This window comes from Oncorhynchus mykiss, chromosome 8 (assembly GCF_057628025.1).
Source record: "Oncorhynchus mykiss isolate SJ-2025 chromosome 8, ASM5762802v1, whole genome shotgun sequence".
Taxonomy (NCBI): domain Eukaryota; kingdom Metazoa; phylum Chordata; class Actinopteri; order Salmoniformes; family Salmonidae; genus Oncorhynchus; species Oncorhynchus mykiss.
Window position 1 is genome coordinate 49,656,468 of NC_143029.1, and position 21,444 is coordinate 49,677,911.

The 21,444-nt window shown below is 41.4% G+C and overlaps 1 protein-coding gene across 42 annotated transcripts in view; it reads right to left on the reverse strand.

Annotated features, from left to right (window-relative positions):
• Positions 1–21,444, reverse strand: part of dlg1b (discs large MAGUK scaffold protein 1b) — a 261,565-nt gene that overhangs the window by 160,651 nt on the left and 79,470 nt on the right. For 15 of the 42 annotated variants that reach the window (XM_090181813.1, XM_090181801.1, XM_090181795.1 and 12 more), the window contains one exon: positions 3,595–3,756. The exons of the other annotated variants lie outside the window; for them this stretch is intronic. In XM_090181813.1, the coding sequence (XP_090037939.1) occupies positions 3,595–3,756 (162 nt within the window). The remainder of the gene's footprint in view (positions 1–3,594; positions 3,757–21,444) is intronic. 42 annotated transcript variants of the gene reach the window in all.

Consider the following 21,444-nt stretch of genomic DNA (forward strand, 5'->3'; position numbering starts at 1 on the left):
GCTTGATGGTTTTTGTGACTGCACTTGAAGACACTTTAAAAGTTCTTGAAATGTTCCGTATTGACTGTCTTCATGTCTTAAAGTAATGAGCCTACTAGATGAGCTAAATAACTTCTATGCTCGCTTTGAAGCAAGCAACACTGAAGCACGCATGAGAGCATCAGCTGTTCCGGATGACTGTGTGATCACACTCTCCGTAACTCATGTGAATAAGACCTTTAAACAGGTCAACATTCACAAGGCCGTAGGGCCAGACGGATTATCAGGACGTGAACTGTCTGTAGCCATGAAGTGCTGGTCATGGGTCACATCAACACCATTATCCCAGAAACCCTAGACCCACTTGAATTTGCATAACGCCCCAACAGGTCCACAGATGATGCAATATCTATTGCACTCCACACTGCTCTTTCCCACCTGGACAAATGCAACACCTATGTGAGAATGCTATTCAACACCATAGTGCCCTCAAAGCTCATCACTAAGCTAAGGACCCTGGGTCTAAACACCTCCCTCTACAACAGGATTCTGGACTTCCTGACGGGCCGCCCCCAGGTGGTAAGTGTATGTAACACATCTGCCCCTCAAGGGTGCGTGCTCAGTCCCCTCCTGTACTCCCTGTTCACTCATGATTGCATGGCCAGGCACGACTTCAACACCATCATTAAGTTTTCCGACGACACAACAGTGGTAGGCCTGAACACCGACAACAACGAGACAGTGTATAGGGAGGAGGTGAGAGACTTGATTTTACGATGGACTGTCATTTCTCTTTCGTTATTTGAGCTGTTACCATAATATGGATTTGGTCTTTTACCAAATAGGGCTATTTTCTGTATACCACCCCTACCTTGTCACAGCACAATTGATTGGCTCAAACGCATTGAGGTAAGAAATTCAACAAATGAACATATAAGGCACACCTGTTCATTGAAATGCATTCCAGGTCATGAAGCTGGTTGAGAGAATGCCAAGAGTGTGCAAAGCTGTCAAGGCAAAGGGTGACTACTTTGAAGAACCTCACTTTTTTGGTTACTACATGATTCCATGTGTGTTATTTCATAGTTTTGATGTTTTCACTATTATTCCACAATGTATAAAATAGTCCAAATAAAGAAAAACCCTGTTTTTTTTGACTGGTACTGTATGTGCCATGTCTCTGTATTACAGTGCCTTGCGAAAGTATTCGGCCCCCTTGAACTTTGCGACCTTTTGCCACATTTCAGGCTTCAAACATAAAGATATAAAACTATTTTTTTTGTGAAGAATCAACAAGTGGGACACAATCATGAAGTGGAACGACATTTATTGGATATTTCAAACTTTTTTAACATATCAAAAACTGAAAAATTGGGCGTGCAAAATTATTCAGCCCCCTTAAGTTAATACTTTGTAGCGCCACCTTTTGCTGCGATTACAGCTGTAAGTCGCTTGGGGTATGTGTCTATCAGTTTTGCACATCGAGAGACTGAAATTTTCCCATTCCTCCAACCAAAACAGCTCGAGCTTAGTGAGGTTGGATGGAGAGCATTTGTGAACAGCAGTTTTCAGTTCTTTCCACAGATTCTCGATTGGATTCAGGTCTGGACTTTGACTTGGCCATTCTAACACTTGGATATGTTTATTTTTGAACCATTCCATTGTAGATTTTGCTTTATGTTTTGGATCATTGTCTTGTTGGAAGACAAATCTCCGTCCCAGTCTCAGGTCTTTTGCAGACTCCATCAGGTTTTCTTCCAGAATGGTCCTGTATTTGGCTCCATCCATCTTCCCATCAATTTTAACCATCTTCCCTGTCCCTACTGAAGAAAAGCAGGCCCAAACCATGATGCTGCCACCACCATGTTTGACAGTGGGGATGGTGTGTTCAGAGTGATGAGCTGTGTTGCTTTTACGCCAAACATAACGTTTTGCATTGTTGCCAAAAAGTTCAATTTTGGTTTCATCTGACCAGAGCACCTTCTTCCACATGTTTGGTGTGTCTCCCAGGTGGCTTGTGGCAAACTTTAAACAACACTTTTTATGGATATCTTTAAGAAATGGCTTTCTTCTTGCCACTCTTCCATAAAGGCCAGATTTGTGCAATATATGACTGATTGTTGTCCTATGGACAGAGTCTCCCACCTCAGCTGTAGATCTCTGCAGTTCATCCAGAGTGATCATGGGCCTCTTGGCTGCATCTCTGATCAGTCTTCTCCTTGTATGAGCTGAAAGTTTAGAGGGACGGCCAGGTCTTGGTAGATTTGCAGTGGTCTGATACTCCTTCCATTTCAATATTATCTTTTGCACAGTGCTCCTTTGGATGTTTAAAGCTTGGGAAATCTTTTTGTATCCAAATCCGGCTTTAAACTTCTTCACAACAGTATCTCGGACCTGCCTGGTGTGTTCCTTGTTCTTCATGATGCTCTCTGCGCTTTTGACGGACCTCTGAGACTATCACAGTGCAGGTGCATTTATACGGAGACTTGATTACACACAGGTGGATTGTATTTATCATCATTAGTCATTTAGGTCAACATTGGATCATTCAGAGATCCTCACTGAACTTCTGGAGAGAGTTTGCTGCACTGAAAGTAAAGGGGCTGAATAATTTTGCACGCCCAATTTTTCAGTTTTTGATTTGTTAAAAAAGTTTGAAATATCCAATAAATGTCGTTCTACTTCATGATTGTGTCCCACTTGTTGTTGATTCTTCACAAAAAAAATACAGTTTTATATCTTTATGTTTGAAGCCTGAAATGTGGCAAAAGGTCGCAAAGTTCAAGGGGCCGAATACTTTCGCAAGGCACTGTATATGGTGGGCTTGTGTAAAAAGGATGTGAGCAGAGGATACATCTATCTTGCTTGGCAGTCGATTTACCACTTGTACATTTCATCCACTCACCTACGAAGTTCAAATCACCTCTCATTTCATGATAAGCGGAGAAAACTGTAGCCTAAATTGCAACCGTCTGAAAAGCTCATTCTAAGGGGAAGATCAGAATAATTTTTATCTCACATGGATTAATAAAGTATTATTTCTCAAATAAATGTTCAAGTGTCAGCGAATGTGGGGTAAACATAGCCAAAATAGGCAGCTGTTTTCGTCAGGGTCAGGAGGATGCATTCTATTTTCACACCATGCGCCATCTTTTGACAATTGAGATAATGAAACATATCAATCAAGGAATCCGACAGGAAAAGACTGAGGTCACAAAACCATGCGTATGCCTGCGCAGACATTAGCAAAGCCCAGAAGATTATATGGCATGAGCATGATTGCTCAGCTTCAGTACAAAGAGCATTGTTTGCCATTTTATCTGAAAATGTCTCTTAATAGGAGAACAGCCATGCTCTACTTAAAGCAAAGGTGTACAGATGTTGGTCTGGGAAGCTCATTCACAGTATGGAGTCAGCCATCTTGAGTTGCAACACATAAACAGCCTCTCGATGTTGGTGATCGGCAACTTTGTCCAGTCAAAAGACAAAATGATTGTGTAAAAAAATCTGCCATACTAATAAAAGGCGAATTAGCTCAACGCCAACCGCAACTCATAGCCCTACCTCAAAAGTCAGCAGAGCATCTAAGGGTGAAGCTGGGAGAAGGTGGGTTACCTGGAATGGCGCCTGGCTTGTGTGGTAGGAGGTTGAGGAGGAGCAGGTGGGAAGGAGGGACGCCTCGTGGCTTTGGGAGTATGGGGCGGGGGCCAAGGGGGGAGGGAGCTCCTGCTGTCCTAAAGTGGACGGCCCGTCAAAGATGCATTCCAGAGAAGCTACCTACAGAGGGAGGTATGGGCACGGAACTCAAAGGGTTACCATACAGTACAATAAAAGGACAAAAGAGAAAGCAAGAGGGGATGGAAAGGGTGGGGGGGGGGCAATACATAAAAATAAACTGCAGAGTGAAATGAGGAGATGTGAGGAGAAAGAAAATATAAGACATAGAAGAGAAGGTAAGAAAAGGGGAAGTAAGGGAAAATAATATGATGGGTTGTCTGCGTATACAGAGCACCTAGCATAGCAGTGTCATATAGAGCTACTGTGTCTGCAGTATCTTGTAGTGGACTGCCAATATCTAGCAACTGATTCATACAGTGCATTTGGAAAGTATTCAGACACCTTCACTTTCCCACTTTGTTACAGCCTTATTCTACAATAGATTAAATTGTTTTTTCCCTCAGTCTACACACAATACCCCATAATGACAAAGCGAAAACAGGTTTAGACATTTTTGCTAATGTATTAAAAACCAGCGGTCTAAGGCACTGCATCACAACGCTAAAGGCATCACTACAGACCTTGGTTTGATCCCGGGCTGTATCACAACTGGCCGTGATCAGAAGTCCCATAGGGCGGTGCACAATTGGCCCAGCGACGTCCGGGTTAGGGGAAGGCTTGGCCAGGGTAAGTAGTCATTGTAAAATAAGATTTTGCTCTTAAACTGACTTGTATAGTTAAATAAAGGATCAATTAAAAAAAAATAATAATATATATAGTATTCAGACCCTTTGCTATGAGACTCAAAATTGCTCAGTTGCGTCCTTTTTCCATCATCCTTGAGATTTTTCTACAACTTGGAGTCCACCTGTGGTAAATTAAATTGATTGGACATGATTTGGAAAGCACACACCTGTCTATATAAAAAGGTCCAACAGTTGACGGCGCATGTCAGAACAAAAACTCTAACCCGGAAGCTTACAAGAAATCCTGCTAACCCTTGTGACGAACCATCAAACAGACAAAGTGTCAATACAGGGCTAAGATTGAATCATACTACACCGGCTCCGACACTTATGTGGCAGGGCTTGCAAACTATTGCAGACTCCAAAGGGAAGCACAGCCGCGAGCTGCCCAGTGACACGAGCCTACCAGACGAGATAAATGACTTCTATGCTCGCTTCGAGGCAAGCAACACTTGAGGCATGCATGAGAGCATCAGCTGTTCCGGACGACTGTGTGATTAAGCTCTCCATAGCCGACGTGAGTAAGACCTTTAAACAGGTCAACATACACAAGACTGCGGGGCCAGACGGATTACCAGGATGTGCGCTCCGGGCATGTGCTGACCAACTGGTAGGTGTCTTCACTGACATTTTCAACATGTCCCTGATTGAGTTTGTAATACCAACATGTTTCAAGCAGACCACCAAGAACACAAAGGCTACCAGCCTAAATGACTACAGACCCGTAGTACTCAAGTCCGTAACCAGGAAGTGCTTTGAAAGGTTGGTAATGGCTCACAACACCATTATCCCAGAAACCCTAGACCCACTCCAATTTGCATACCGCCCAAAAAGATCCACAGATGATGCAATCTCTATTGCACTCCACACTGCCCTTTCCCACCTGGACAAAAGGAACACTTAAGTGAGAATGCTATTCATTGACTACAGCTCAACATTAAACACCATAGTAAACTCAAAGCTCATCACTAAGCTAAGGATCCTGGGACTAAACACCTCCCTCTGCAACTGGATCCTGGACTTCCTGACGGGCCGCCCCCAGGGGGTGAGGGTAGGTAGCAACATATCTTCCACGCTGTTCCTCAACACCGGAGCTCCACAGGTGGACCGAGCACACCCCCATTCTCATCGATGGGGCTGTAGTGGTGTCCACATCAACAACAAACTAGAAATGGTCCAAACATACCAATACAGTCGTGAAGAGGGCATGACAAAGCCTATTCCCCCTCAGGAAACTAAAAAGATTTGGCATGGGTCCTCAAATCCTCAAACGGTTTTACAGCTGCAACATCGAGAGCATCCTGATTGGTTGCATCACTGCCTGGTACGGCAATTGCTCGTCCTCTGACCGCAAGACACTACAGAGGATAGTGCGTACGGCCCAGTACATCACTGGGGCTAAGCTGCCTGCCATCCAGGACCTCTACATCAGGCGGTGTCAGAGGAAGGCCCTAAAAATTGTCAAAGACCCCAGCCACAGACTGTTCTCTATACTACCGCATGGCAAGCGGTACCGGAGTGCCAAGTCTAGGAGTTTTTACCCCTATGCCATAAGACTCTTGAACAGGTAATCAAATGGCTACCCGGACTATTTGCATTGTGTGCCCCCCAACTCCTCTTTTTACACTGCTGCTACTCTCTGTTTATCATATATGCATAGTCACTTTAACTATACATTCATGTACATACTACCTCAATTGGGCCGATCAACCTGTGCTCCCGCACATTGTCTAACCGGGCTTTCTGCAGTGTGTCCCGCCATCCGCCAACCCCTCTTTTACGCTACTGCTACTCTCTGTACATTAAATAAGCATAGTCACTTTAACCATATCTACATGTACATACTACCTCAATCAGCCTGACCAACCGGTGTCTGTATGTAGCCTCGCTACTGTATATAGCCTGTCTTTTTACTGTTGTTTTATTTCTTTACTTACCTATTGTTCACCTAACACCTTTTTTGCACTATTGGTTAGAGCCTGTAAGTAAGCATTTCACTTTAAGGTCTACACCTGTTGTATTCAGCGCACGTGACAAAAACTTGGATTTGATTTCGAAGGAATTGTCCGTAGAGCTCCGAAACAGGAATGTGTCGAGCCACAGATCTGGGGAAGCATCCTAAAGAACACAGCGGCCTCAATGATTATTAAATGGAAGAAATGTGGAACCACCAACACTTTTCCTAGAGCTGGCTGCCCGGCCAAACTGAGGAATTGGGGGAGAAGGGATTGTCAGGGAGGTGACCAAGAGCTCCAGAGATGGGAGAAACTTCCAGAAGGACAACCATCTCTAGTAGAGTGGCCAGACACAGAAGCCACATCACAGCCCACTTGGAAGTTTGCCAAAAGCACCTAATAGACTCTCAGACCACGAGAAACAAGATTTTGTGGTTTGATGAAACCAAAATGTAACTTGTTGGCCTGAAATCCAAGCATGTCTGGGGGAAACATGCACCACTCATCACCTGAGCAATACCATCCTTACGGTGAAGCATGCTGTGGGGATGTTTTTCAGCAGCAGGGACTGGGAGACTAGTCAGGATTGATGCAAAGATGAACAGTTTAAAGTACAGAGGTCCTTGAAGGTGGACCTTCAGACTGCGGCGAAGGTCCACCTTCCAACAGGACAACGACCCTAAGCAGACAGCCAAGAATGCAGGAGTGGCTTCGGGACAGGTTTCTGAATGTCATTGAGTGGGCCAGCCAGAGCCCGGACATGAGCTTGAGAGGATCTGCAGAGAAGAATGGGAGAAACTCCCCAAATACAGGTGTGCCAAGCTTGTAGCGTCATACCCAAGAAGACTTGAGGCTGAAATTGCTGCCAAAGGTGCTTCAACAAAGTACTGAGTAAAGAGTCTGAATACTTATGTAAATGTGATACGTTTTTAATTGTTTTATAAATTTGCAAAAAATTCAAAAACAACACCGATTTAACTTTAAGCAATTAGTCTACTTAATTAACTCAGTCAGAACAAGGCAATAATAAATACTGGCTAACCCATAAGCTCTCCAGAACAATTATTGATTGTACCGTTATTAACCTTAGACAATGTAGAGGTTACAAGAAATGGCATAAAGCTGTTGAACTCTAGACAGAACATCAAGTCACTTTTTAACTCCTTTGACAATGCTAGACAAAACATTGAGCATCGTAACAGCACATTGAATAAACACCCAAGAGTGTTATCTGAGCAGACTCATAACAAAGGTTTCTTTAAACGAATGGGCAAGTTTTTTTCTCACAATGGGTCATTAAAACATGGCATGACACCTGCCATAACAATTTCTGACCAGGGTGTGTATGTTTATGACAAAATTACTTCACTGTCGCCACCACTGGCTCAGCCAACAGGAATGGACAATACAATGTATGATAAGATGCATGATCAACAGTTCATCTGTATGATCTCAAAGACAGACTGTAAACCTTATGAGCTAGAAACAGGACCATTTAACAGCGATCAATGCGTTAAACTGGAGGCAGAAATGTGCAAACAATTCAATAGATGACAATATGGTGGAAACAACGTAATGGCTTGATTTGATCTCTGGATGGCAGCAAAGAGTCATCAACTAGCAGGTAAAGTGACTATGGTCCAGTCCAGAAACAACCCCTTGCCTTATCCATGCACTTCGTGTAGATTTGAAAGAATGATATAGGTATAAGCAATATGGTAGGAGTTGCACGCGTCCTCCTTACAGATTAAGTTGTTTTTTTGAAATACTGGCTTATACCTATCCTTGGGCTTTTGAGTGGCGCAGAGGTATAAGACACTGCATCTCAGTGCTTGAGGCGTCACTACAGACTACCTGATTTGATTCCAGGCTGTATCACAACAGGCCGTGATTGGGAGTTCCATAGGGCGGCGCACAATTGGCCCAGTGTAGGCCGTCATTGTAAATAAGAATTTGTTCTTGACTGACTTGCCAAGTTAAAAGGTTAAATAAAGAAATCTGCTGTAAGTGCCTAGGGGGAACAGGGGCATACAATAGTAAATTATGCTACCATGGATGTTAAGTTAAACTGAGTCCAAACATTATATAGTACCATTGTTATAGGCTTACAGGCCTAGGATGCCAGCAAGCAGCAATTGCACCTCCAGGTCTAAGTCAGCTCCAAATTATGGTGATAAACATTACAAAGAGACTACGCTAAAACACACACAGAGCAGATGAAGAACCTTCAGGTCATAGCAACTGATGCTAGGCGAGGGCAAATCTTGAGCTACAAAAAAAGGACATGGCAATAAATAGTGTCAATAGATGCTACAGCAATTGCTATATGGCTGGAATTGGGCAAACGATGCAGAAACTCTAGCTTGATGCTTCAGTTAACGTTTTTCAATGTCAATGCATAAGATAGGAGCAGAAGACACATACCCAAATATGTGACGATGTACAAACTATAAAACGAATCGACAATTAACTTGAACACTTTTGTATAGTTTTTCTTGTAATTTTGCTCAATTTGGAAATAACATGTGACTCGTTTCAGGAAACTAGGCATATGTCACGCTTCACAGGAGGCATTTGAATGTAAACTTTGTTTTTATTCAAAATGCATTTTTTGGGCAGAAATGCCTTCTGGAACATGTGAACTTTCATGTGTCTTAATAACAAACTTCCATGCCATCTGTAAATACGAATACAATTGTTAAGTTACGAGCCTAGTTGTTTTAACCACGGAAAAAGGACAGGAATATTCCCGCTAGCCATGATTGGCTGAGATAATGGGTGGGCTGGACATGCCGAGAGATGAGTTCGGATTGGTCTGCCATGTAGCACACTTCTGTCTATAAGATGAGCTGGTCAGTATGTGTCGGCAAGCCTTTTTAATGCTGCTTTTTTGAAAGATATCACGTAGAAGAACTGCAGAAGTGTTTCTCTCCCTCCGAGTTTTGAAATCAGTGGAATGCCCGGTGGAATTAGAGAATGATAGCTAAAGAGTTGAACAAAATTCTGCCGTTTGATTGCAAATATGAAAAGGGAGTCGAAAAGAGAACACACAGAAGGCTGTTGTATAAAACACCTGCTCCAGATTACATCTTCAAACTAAAGGAACCATGGTATCCATGACAGAGGGGAGAAGCGTCCATCCATATATACAGGTAAAATAGTCTAGCTAGCTACAATTTCAGATTTCATACGTTTATAATTTTGTCAGAAATTAATTTTCATTTAAAGTTAAAGCGTAGTGTTAGCTAGTTGGCTGGCTAGCTAACGTTACATGTATGATCTGTGTAGTAATATTATCGTATCTCAGAGCCATTTGCATTGCTAGTTATAGCCTAATGTTAGCTAGATAACATTGAACCTGGTTGTTAGCTACCTGCAGATTCATGCAGGGCAGTAACGTTATGAGCTGGGATTATGGTTAATTGTTTAGCTAGCTACATGTCTAAACAAAAGACTCCACTATGCAGGTAACCATTTCACTGAACCTTCTGTATCCTGTGCATGTGACAAATAAACTCAGATTTGATATAGTGTGTGTTGACCAGAGACCAGAGTAATTTGAAGAACATGACCTGCACCAAAGTCAAATTAGGAAATAACGTTAGGCCAACGAGACAGTGTCCAAATCCTCGTCCAAGTTCTAAAATACATAAATGATGCTATTTTGGACAACCAGGCTGCTGATGTCATGCAGCCTGTAGTTTGTGTGTTTAAACTTAATGACAAGTTTGATGTCGGACGACAATAGAATGTTCATGTCACTGCGACAATTGTTGATAGATGTAGTATAAACCAGCATTTAGTCTTGAAATCTTTGGTTGTTTAGTACATGGCCTCATATGAATCCTTAAAGAGATGGGTGGGGCTAAGGCCTGAGAGGGTGTGATGCTGAATGGGTGTAGACAAAGAAGAGCTCTCCAGTAGGTTCTCAAAAGTGGGCTTACAAGTTTAGCAACATTCAAAGCAGTATTACTTTCCCATTGTTCCTCAACTGTATTGTATGATATTCCATTTTCTAGCTCAGAGTCTCTACTTTCACCCAATGTAAAAAAAAAAACACAATTTCAAATGTTGCTACACAAGACCGAATTGAGCTGGTCGGTCACCTATTTATTTTTGCCAATAAATATCAAGACTAAACAGAATAAGTTTAGAATGTAGTTTTTAAAGCCATAATTGTGAGGGTGTTTCTGCCCAGCGGCAACCCCATCAACTTGGTTTGGTATAAAGCTGTGGGATTGGTCTGCGGAAATTTAACTCAAATTCATGAATGGCCCTATGGATGCAAAGGCTGATAGTCATAGTTTGAACATATTTTGAATATGTTGCAACTTAAAATTGAGTTTTAGGAAGTTGGACGATGTCTGTCTGGTTAATGCACTGCAGGGGAATCTCACATGTGAACATGAGCGAAGACAAGTATGTATTAATACATGTGCCTTGACAAAGTATTTATGGATTTCTTCACATTTTATTGTTACAAAAGGGGATTCAAATAGGTTTGTCAACAATCCACACAAAATACTCTGTCAAAGTAAAAAGATTAAGAATTCATAACTAAATAGTTGTTAAATAAGTATTCAGACCCTTTTGATTAGGCTACCCTAAATTCAGAAGTAAAAATTGGCTTAAAGGTGCAATATGCAGAAATCCCTCAACCATTTCTGGTTTGCTAAAATTCTAACAGTTAGCCTAATTTCAGTTTATGTGACAAAACAATCCAGTGTAGAGAATCATTGTACCATCTAAACTGCTGTGAAATATCTTTTCAACAAGCAAAAATATTGCATTGTTTGAACTGGTGTAAAAAACTAAATTAAAAGATGCAAAAACAAAACTTAAGGGGTAGCAGAGAAATGGTGCACATAGAAAAGATCTACCGATTCTTAGAATTGCTTTCAATGATAATTACAGATCAATAACTTACATTTATATCACCCAAAAGTTACATATTGCAGCTTTAACAAATCGAACACATCACTGAGTAACTGCTTCCTTATTTTCAAGTATGGTGGTGGCTGCATCATGGTATTGGTATGCTTGACATTGGCAAATACTGGGGATTTTTTCAGGATAAAATAAACAGTCTGCTTTACACCAGAAACTGGAAAAGGAATTCACCTGTTAGCAGGACAATAACCTACAACAAAAGGCCAAATCTACAATGGAGTTCCTGAGTGGCCAAGCTGCAGTTTTGACTTAAATCTGCTTGAAATCTATGGCAACATTTGAAAATCAAATTTGACTGGTCGCATACACATATTTAGCAGATGTTATTGCAGGTGTAGCGAAAAGCCTGTGTTCCTAGCTCTAACAGTGCAGTAATATCTAGCAATACACAACAATCCAAAAGTAAAATAACAGAATTAAGAAATATATAAATATTAGGAGAAGCAATGTCAGAGGCCAGTGTGTGGGTGTGAGTGTATATATCTAGACACACACATATCATTCAAGAGTTTTAATTAATTTTTACCATTCTACATTGTAAAACAATAGTGAAGAGATCAAAACTATGAAAAAACACATATGGAATCATGTAGTAACCAAACATGCGTTAAACAAATCAAAACATACTTTATATTCTTCAAAGTAGCCACCCTTTGCCTTGACAGCTTTGCACACCCTTGGCATTCTCTCAACCAGCTTCACTTGGAATGCTTTTCACAAACAATTCAAAAGTTTGGGGTTACTCAGGAATTTCCTTGTTTTCGAAAGAAAATCAAAGAGTCCATTAAAATAACATCAAATTGATCAGAAATACAGTATAGACATTGTTAATGCTGTAAATGACTACTGTAGCTGTAAATGGCAAATATTTTATATAATATCTACATAGGCGAACAGAGGCCCATTATCAGCAACCACCACTCGTGTTCTCCAATGGCATGTTGTGTTAGCTAATCCAAGATTATCATTTTAAAAGGATAATTGATCATTAGAAAAACATTGTGCAATTATGTTAGCACAGCTGAAAACGGTTGTCCTGATTAAAGAAGCAATAAAACTGACCTTTAGACTAGTTGAGTATCTGGAGCATCAGCATTTGTGGGTTCGATTACAGGCTCAAAATCTACCTTCTGAAACTCGTCAGTCTATTCTTGTTCTGAGAAATTAAGGCTATTCCATGCGAGAAATTGCCAAGAAACTGAAGATCTCGTACAACGCTGTGTCCCTTCACAGAACAGAGCAAACTGTCTCTAACCAGAATAGAAAGAGTGGGAGGCCCCGGTGCACAACTGAGCAAGAGGACAAGTACATTAGAGTGAGAAACAGACGCCTCAAGTCCTCAACTGGCAGCTTCATTAAATAGTACCCACAAAACACCAGTCTCAACGTAAACAGTGAAGAGGCGACTCCGGGATGCTGGCTTTCTATCAAAATTTGTTTTTGGGCAGAAATGCCTTCTCGAACATGTGAACTTTCATGTGCCTTAATAACAAACATGTATGCCATCTGTAAATACAACTGTTAAAATTAAGAACCTAGTTGATTTAGCTACAGAAAAATACAGCAACATTCCCGCTAGCCATGATTGGTTGAGATAATGAGTGGGTTGGACTGGTCATTATGTCTAGGTAATCCTCTCAAACGCGGCTTTTTTTTTTATTGCCCCATGTAGCAAAACTGAATAAGCCTAATGTCAAGTTAAATTGTAGTGTTTGCTAGCTAACGTCAGCGGGCTGGCTCGCTAGCTAAAGTTACGTGTATGATCTTATTTGTATATCAGATCCGTTTGCTTGACTAATTATAGCCTAATGTTAGCTAGCTAACATTGAACCTAGTTTCTTAGCTACCTGCAGATTCATGGAGTTGGGATTATGGTTCATTGTTTACGTAGCTAGCTAGCTACATTTCAAAACAAAAAACACATCTGAGTGTGCCAGAGCGCAGAATAACTGATGAATTTACGAACGCTCAACCACCGTTGAATATGGCCGGTGTCAGTAAATGTCAGCAAATAAGCATTATTAAATTGTTGCCAGCAGCACAGTTAGTCACCAATGCTCTGGATAACATGAAAACAGCCTAACCAGCTCTGCTAGGGCGAGTAAAATGGTCAGAGTGGGGTGTTCTCTCATTATGTGTCTGAAAGTAGCTAGTAAGCTAGCCAATGTTAGCCAGTTAGCTTGGGTGCTTGACTGGCATTGTGAGGTCAGAACGCTCGGATCTACCCTAACTCCTCAGCCAGAGAGTCCAGTGAGCGCTTGAATACTCCAAGAGCCGAAACACTCCGAATTTACAAACAGACAATGACAGTCACCAATGCGCTGGATAACATAACAGCCTAACCAGCTCTGGTTGGGTAAGTAATGTTCAGTGGGCTGTTCTCCCATTTGTGTCTGGAAGTAGCTAGCAAGTTAGCTTGGGTGCCTGAATGCTTTTTTTAATTATATAAAAAAATAAAAAATAAACAGTATGTTGCTGATCTTGTGTATGGACCCTAAAATGTTTGGTATGAATATTAGTTCAGAACCTATGAACCTCAGCTATCATAGTTGTTGTATCGACTTCAAGTATGAATGGCATTAATGAAGCCAATGGATTGAGTAGAATAAAATAACTTTGTGTCAAGGATGCAAGTCCTATAAAAATGTACTGTAGTTATTACCACACATGAGATCCCCACATTGAATATATACTACTAAGGTGCGGTTCAGGTATGAATCTGAGATGTTCTTTTTCAGTCATATCCAATACTAGGTGTATCAAACTCCATTATTTGAATGATGCTTTGTCTGCATGTGTGCATTACAATTATACACTTCAGTGTTTACCACTCCTGCTCCATCAATGATTACACATGGTAACTATGTAATAGACTAGAATCATGATTTAAGTAAAGACTGACTTGTAATTCATATATACAGAAACAAAACAGTACACTACACTTCCTATGCATATCTAACCCTTCATCTGCATTAATCTGAGGACAAAGGATAGGTGTAGTATATCAATGAGATACTTCATTTCAACCAGTGGAGAATGTGAAACGCTTTATTGAAAGTTCATTATCCAGGTGTAATAAATACATAATACATGTTTTATAAATATTATAATTGTAATATTATATTACAATGAATGCATGTGAGACAGATTCCATGTACATCAAGGCAGGCAGAGGGGAAGAGAGAAAAATAACACAGAACAGTTTAATTACCTCTGGTTATGGACAGTTTTGCCAGCCTGTTTCTCGGACAGTGAACATACATCTGGCAATATCTACATTTTCAACCCCTTGATCAGCTCTCACTCTGAAAGTAAAGAAAAGTTATTTTTTTGTAGATATGAAAACAATAACTGAGATATGACCGTTCAATCTAAAGCAGCAGATGTCATTTTCAGGATACGTCAATACAGCACGGAAAGCTTAACACCAGACTGGTATTGTGGTTGTTCATTATGTGATGGGAAATATGCAATATGCATACAAAATAATATACTTACCTTCCTTGAAAATGTAATCAATACTGCCCAAGATGACAATGTTGTATCTTGAAAAAAAGCATTGGAATTAAAAGTGAAATGTTTAACCTATTAATCTGCTTCATTATTTATGTATTACCAGTTGATCAAGAACTCCAATTTCATACATCATTGAACATTTGTCTACGAATAATTAATAAATAACTTCTTAGATTTGATGGAGACATTATACATCTTAGTACCTTATACATGTATGATTTGTATCAGTGTGGACGAGAGACAGGGGAGCAGGAACAGAGTATTTTTGCCACGCAATGCAATGAAGCTGGATCATTCTGGCAATGATACCTGCACCATCTACACGCTGCAAAGACTCCGTAACTCTTCGCCATTGTACACGATAGCCCATTGCTTGGAGACTTCCTTTGACCGTTTTTAAAGCCCCCATGAGGCATCCTGGCCTTCATGGCCCTGACTTTCTGGTCTAACTCTTCATCTGACATATCAGAATAGTATTATTTGACAGACAGTGTTCTTTCATCCTTCTGTTAAAAAAAGCTAACCGTTACAGTCATAAAATATAATTACATATCAACTATGAAACAAATAGGACATGGCCTGCTTACGAGTTGCAATGAAAGAAAGTTAGATTAATTCACCTGAAAAAGGCGAGAATAGGCGTTCGAAGCTAAATGTTTTTGGTTAGCTTGAGAATAATAATTGCATGATCTATCATTCAACGTTTGCATGCATTGGACGGAAGAACGCCCAGTACTGCTTACCTGAGATGCCATCATCACATAGTCCTTCGTAGGTGTCCGCTATGACTTCCTTTGTGTCGGAAAGAAAGGCTGAACAGTTTTGGTGGTAGCCAAACTGACACTCAAAAAATTGCTAAAATGGAGGGTGGTTGATAACGAAATTAAATTGGAGTTTTGTTTTCAAATACATTTTTTGTTCTCGAAATATTTTGGGAATAAAATGGATAAAGTTTTGCGCTCTATTACAAAATATTTGTTAGCCTCGTTTTTGCTTTCAGAACAATTTTTTGATTGAAAATAAAACTTTTGCTCTCAACAAGACACAAATGTACCTCCATAGCATATAACAATTTGCCTGTGAATAAGCAGACCTTCATACAAACCTGCTACGCAGAATTCTTGATGCACAACCGAAGGTGCTGCCATATCCTGCCAGCAGACCCAAAAGCAAGCCACTCAGGCGGAGAATGACGCGTGGAAAAGTGCGAGGAACGTGATGGGAGTAACAACCATTTGTTGCAAGTTGGGGAGGGGGGCTAATAGCTGAACAATAGACTATTCAACCTTTACTAAAGAACAGCCTAATAGCCGAGATATGTGTGAAGAAAAAAAACGTCCCATCACAGACCAAACAACGCTCTCCAAAATCAACCATCGGGCGCAGGCTTCGTAAAGGTTCTCTCCAATCTAGCCCTGATGTCTTGCCATCCGAAATGGGCATCAGTCTAATACCGCAGTTCACAGCTGAAGCACGAGCAGGTAACAGTAGACATAAAGGGACAGGTGGAGAGAACCGGGAAACCAATGACAACTGCAGAAAAGGGCAAAATTCTGCTAGCTATGGAACTGCGGTTGAAAACTGAACTATTAAATGTAATTTCAAAAACGTGTGACGATGAACAAGCACAAAATCTTCAACAAAATCGTCTTCTACAGGAACAAAATCATATGCTACAGGAATAACTCGATATAGCCAAAACTAAATACGATGATGTCCACACCAAACTAGATAAATCTGACGAGTTATCTACAAACAGGCGCGCTCAGCCTGATAACATTCAGGCAGTTTTGTTGAACGTTACTCAAAGTAACAAGGTTCTACTCAAAATGCTGCAGACCAAAGACAATCAGTTAACAGGTGCATGTTTATCAGTAATTGGAAGAATCAATTTCATAAATTCATAAAGCGCTGCTTATTAATCACAAACCAACAAATATTTGTAACATAATCCACATCAATCACAGCCAAATCTTTTGTGTAGCTCTTATATACTATTTTAGACCCAGCTTGTGGAACTTCGGCTTTCCTGGATAAAGCCACTATATTGTGATCATGTGGATGATCATCTTCTTGTAGTGTTTGTAAACACCCTGGTAGGTTGATTAATAATCTGAATCCGATTACAGGTACTGGTTACAGTGAAAAGCTTTCTCTTGAGCAGACAGCTTGATGAAAACCAGTCAATACTCAGGTCCCCAAGAAAGTAGATACCTCTGTTTACATCACATACGGCAGGGTTCCCCAACTGGTGACACGCATGACAAATTTGGCATGCGTGTTTTGTATTTATTTTTCCATTGTGGAAATGAGCTCGTAGTAATTTGAATTTTGAAAATCTGTTCCCAAGTATTCCCACGCATAAAAGAGACGTGATCGTATACAAATGTAAGCTAGGTTTAAAATGACTTTTAGTCAAACATATCTGTTTGGGGTTCTTGTAGTTAATTTGCAGCATCCAAATTATTTGTAATTATAAGGTGGATGGTTCGAGCCCTGAATGCTGATTGGCTGACATCAGTAGTATGTCAGACCATATACAAAACAATTATTTGTACTCTTCTAATTACGTTGGTAACCAGTTCTGCAAAAACAGTCAGGTTTTTAGTACAAAATTATCAATTTTATTATACAGTATAAATTCATTATACAGTATACAGTGCCTACACATTGATAGGCTATATACACACCTTTTCTTTTTTAATATCAAATGCTCTGAAACCAAAACACCTTTAGTTTTGGTGATCTCTCAGCTCCAGCTCATTTTCAAGTCCTCTGGTGGTTACAGTCCTAATCCTGGAACGGGTAGCACCATAGAAAGAAGCTGGCTTGATGAAAACGTCCATTTCGTCTGTTCTCTTTGGTCGTAATGTGATTTTTTTTATTTATTTAACAGCTCGTTTTTGAATGGTAACTGTGTCAAGGGTGGTGTTTTGGGGGGGGGGAGGAAAGGCGTGACTTTCAGGTTACAATAGGCTATAAGTATACAGCAGATTGTCCTCACTTTGATTATACTGTAGCACCGTGACCAGGATCTCTGTTCATTTAAGTGAGCAGATTAGTGCTTTCAGGAGGAACGGAAAATCTACTGTAGACATTTTTTTTTAAACTGGTAGACTTGGGGATTTGTGTCGCGGACAGTGCTATTCGCAAACACTATCCTCAGATGCCTGTTTTACGCCGAACTCGAAAGACCAGGAAGATGAACAGGTACAGTAGGCTACGATACTTTAATGTAGGCCTAATAATACAAAAAATGCTTAAATAAATCGACTGCTCGTCTTTAATGTATGCTGCACATTTTCACATTGTATTTCATTTCAATAGAGACTATTCAAGCCATCGACTCCCTGATGAATGAAGATAACGAACGATCAGCTAAGGCAATCTGTAATCAACTGGCATCTCGGCACGACATCAACATCATTCTAATTACAGTAAGAAGACAGTTGATGAAACTTGCGTGGACTTACGGAAAGGCTCGGTAAGAAATTATATATATAAAAATAAATATCAGAACATTAACCACGTGTGTTCTTTCGCTTGTTTTGTACTGTTCTGTAGTTTTGACCCAATGATTAATCTGACAAACAAAGAACTTTGCGTCCTGCAGGCCCAGGCAGACAATAACCCTAAACACACTGCCGCCCGGGTTTGCGTTGCAAATGACGGCATATACTGGGTCAAGACGCCAGCAGAGTAGGTAGACCAATATGTAGTAAAATAAAAGCCCTACAACAACTTTGGTAGGCCTACAGTATATCTAAAAATATTTTTTTTCATCTCTACATGTAGATGTCAAATGTTACTATGGAATACTGAAGTATAATTACAAGAATTTCATAAGTGTCAAAGGCTTTTATTGACAATTACATGAAGTTGATGCAAAGAGTCAAGTGTTGACCCGTCTTTCTCAAAACCTCTGCAATCCGCTCTGGCATGCTGTCAATTAACTTCTGGGCCACATCCTGACTGATGGCAGCCCATTCTTTCATAATCAATGCTTGGAGTTTGTCAGAATGTGTGGGATTTTGTTTGTCCACCAGCCTTCTTGAGGATTGACCACAAGCTCTCAATGGGATTACGGTCTGGGGATCTTTCATGGCCATGGACAAAAAATATTGATGTTTTGTTCCCCAAGCCACTTAGTTATCACTTTTGCCTTATGGCAAGGTGCTCCATCATGCTGGAAAAGGCATTGTTCATCACTAAACTGTTCCTGGATGGTTGGGAGAAGTCGCTCTCGGAGGATGTGTTGGTACCATTCTTTATTCAAGGCTGTGTTCTTAAAATTGTGAGTGAGCCCACTCGATTGGCTGAGAAGCAACCCCACACATGGTCTCAGGATGCTTTACACTGTTGGCATGACACAGGACTGATGGTAGCGCTCACCTTGTCTTCTCCGGACAAGCTTTTTCCAGATGCCCCAAACAATCGGAAAGGGGATTCAAAGAAAATTACTTTACCCCAATCCCCAGCAGTCCAATCCTGGTACCTTTTGCAGAATATCAGTCTGTCGCTGATGTTTTTCCTGGAGACAAGTGGCTTCTTTGCTGCCCTTCTTGACACCAGGCCATCTACCAAAGGTTTTCGCCTCACTGTGCGTGCAGATGTACTCACACCTGCCTGCTGCCATTCCTGAGCAAGCTCTGTACTGGTGGTGTCCCGATCCCGCAGCTGAATCAACTTTAGGAGACGGTCCTGGCGCTTGCTGGACTTTCTTGGGTGCCTTGAAGCTTACTTCACAACAATTGAACCGCTCTCCTTGAAGATCCGATAAATGGTTGATTTAGGTGCAATCTTACTGGCAGCAATATCCTTGCCTGTGAAGCCCTTTTTGTGCAAAGCAATGATGGCGGCAAGTGTTTCCTTGTAGGTAACCATGGTTGACAGAGGAAGAACAATGATTCCAAGCACCACCCTCCTTTTGAAGCTTAATCAGCATGACAGAATGATCTCCAGCCTTGTCCTCGTCAACACTCACACCTGTGTTAACGAGAGAATCACTGACATGTCAGCTGGTCCTTTTGTGGCAGGGCTGAAATACAGTGGAAATGTTTTTTGGGATTCAGTTCATTTGCATGGCAATTAATTGCAATGCATCTGATTACTCTTCATAACATTCTGGAATATATGCAAATTGCCATCATACAAACTGAGGCAGAAACTTTTGGCCACAACTGTAAATTGATCATCTCAGCAAGGTTTTACCTGTGGTCGTGGAGCGGAGTGGAAGTGCGACTAAAATGTAGTTTATAAAAACATCCGCATTTCTGTACATTCTGATTCTGAACATCAAATACCAAGATGGCATAGCAGTCAGAAGTCCTTTGTCCTCGTCTTATCGTGTCCCGTGTGTGTATATATACACACGTGTGTGTGTGTGTGTGTGTGTGTGTGATGATTTAGGTGCAATCTTACTGGCAGCAATATCCTTGCCTGTGAAGCCCTTTTTATGCAAAGCAATGATGGCGGCTGCTCAAAAAAATAAAGGGAACACTTAAACAACACAATGTAACTCCAAGTCAATCACACTTCTGTAAAATCAAACTGTCAATCTATCAAACTGACAATACATTTCACATGCTGTTGTGCAAATGGAATAGACAACAGGTGGAAATTATAGGCAATTAGCAAGACACCCCCAATAAAGGTGTGGTTCTGCCGGTGGGGACTACAGACCACTTCTCAGTTCCTATGCTTCCTGGCTGATGTTTTGGTCACTTTTGAATGCTGGCGGTGCTTTCACTCTAGTGGTAGCATGAGACGGAGTCTACAACCCACACAAGTGGCTCAGGTAGTGCAGCTCATCCAGGATGGCACATCAATGCGAGCTGTGGCAAGAAGGTTTGCTTTGTCTGTCAGCATAGTGTCCAAAGCATGGAGGCGCTACCAGGAGACAGGCCAGTACATCAGGAGACGAGGAGGAGGCCGTAGGAGGGCAACAACCCAGCAGCAGGACCACTACCTCCGCCTTTGTGCAAGGAGAAGCAGGAGGAGCACTGCCAGAGCCCTGCAATATGACCTCCAGCAGGCCACAAATATGCATGTGTCTGCTCAAACGGTCAGAAACAGACTCCATGAGGGTAGTATGAGGGCCCGACGTCCACAGGTGGGGGTTGTGCTTACAACCAAACACCGTGCAGGACGTTTGGCATTTGCCAGAGAACACCAAGATTGGCAAATTCCCCACTGGCGCCCTGAGCTCTTCACAGATGAAAGCAGGTTCACACTGAGCACATGTGACAGACGTGACAGAGTCTCGAGACGCCGTGGAGAACGTTCTGCTGCCTGCAACATCATCCAGTGTGACCGATTTGGCGGTGGGTCAGTCATGGTGTGGGGTGGCATTTCTTTGGGGGGCCTCCATGTGTTCGTCAGAGGTAGCCTGACTGCCATTAGGTACCGAGATGAGATCCTCAGACCCCTTGTGAGACCATATGCTGGTGCGGTTGGCCCTGAGTTCCTCCTAATGCAAGACAATGCTAGACCTCATATGGCTGGAGTGTGTCAGCAGTTCCTGCAAGAGGAAGGCATTGATGCTATGGACTGGCCCGCCCGTTCCCCAGACCTTAATCCAA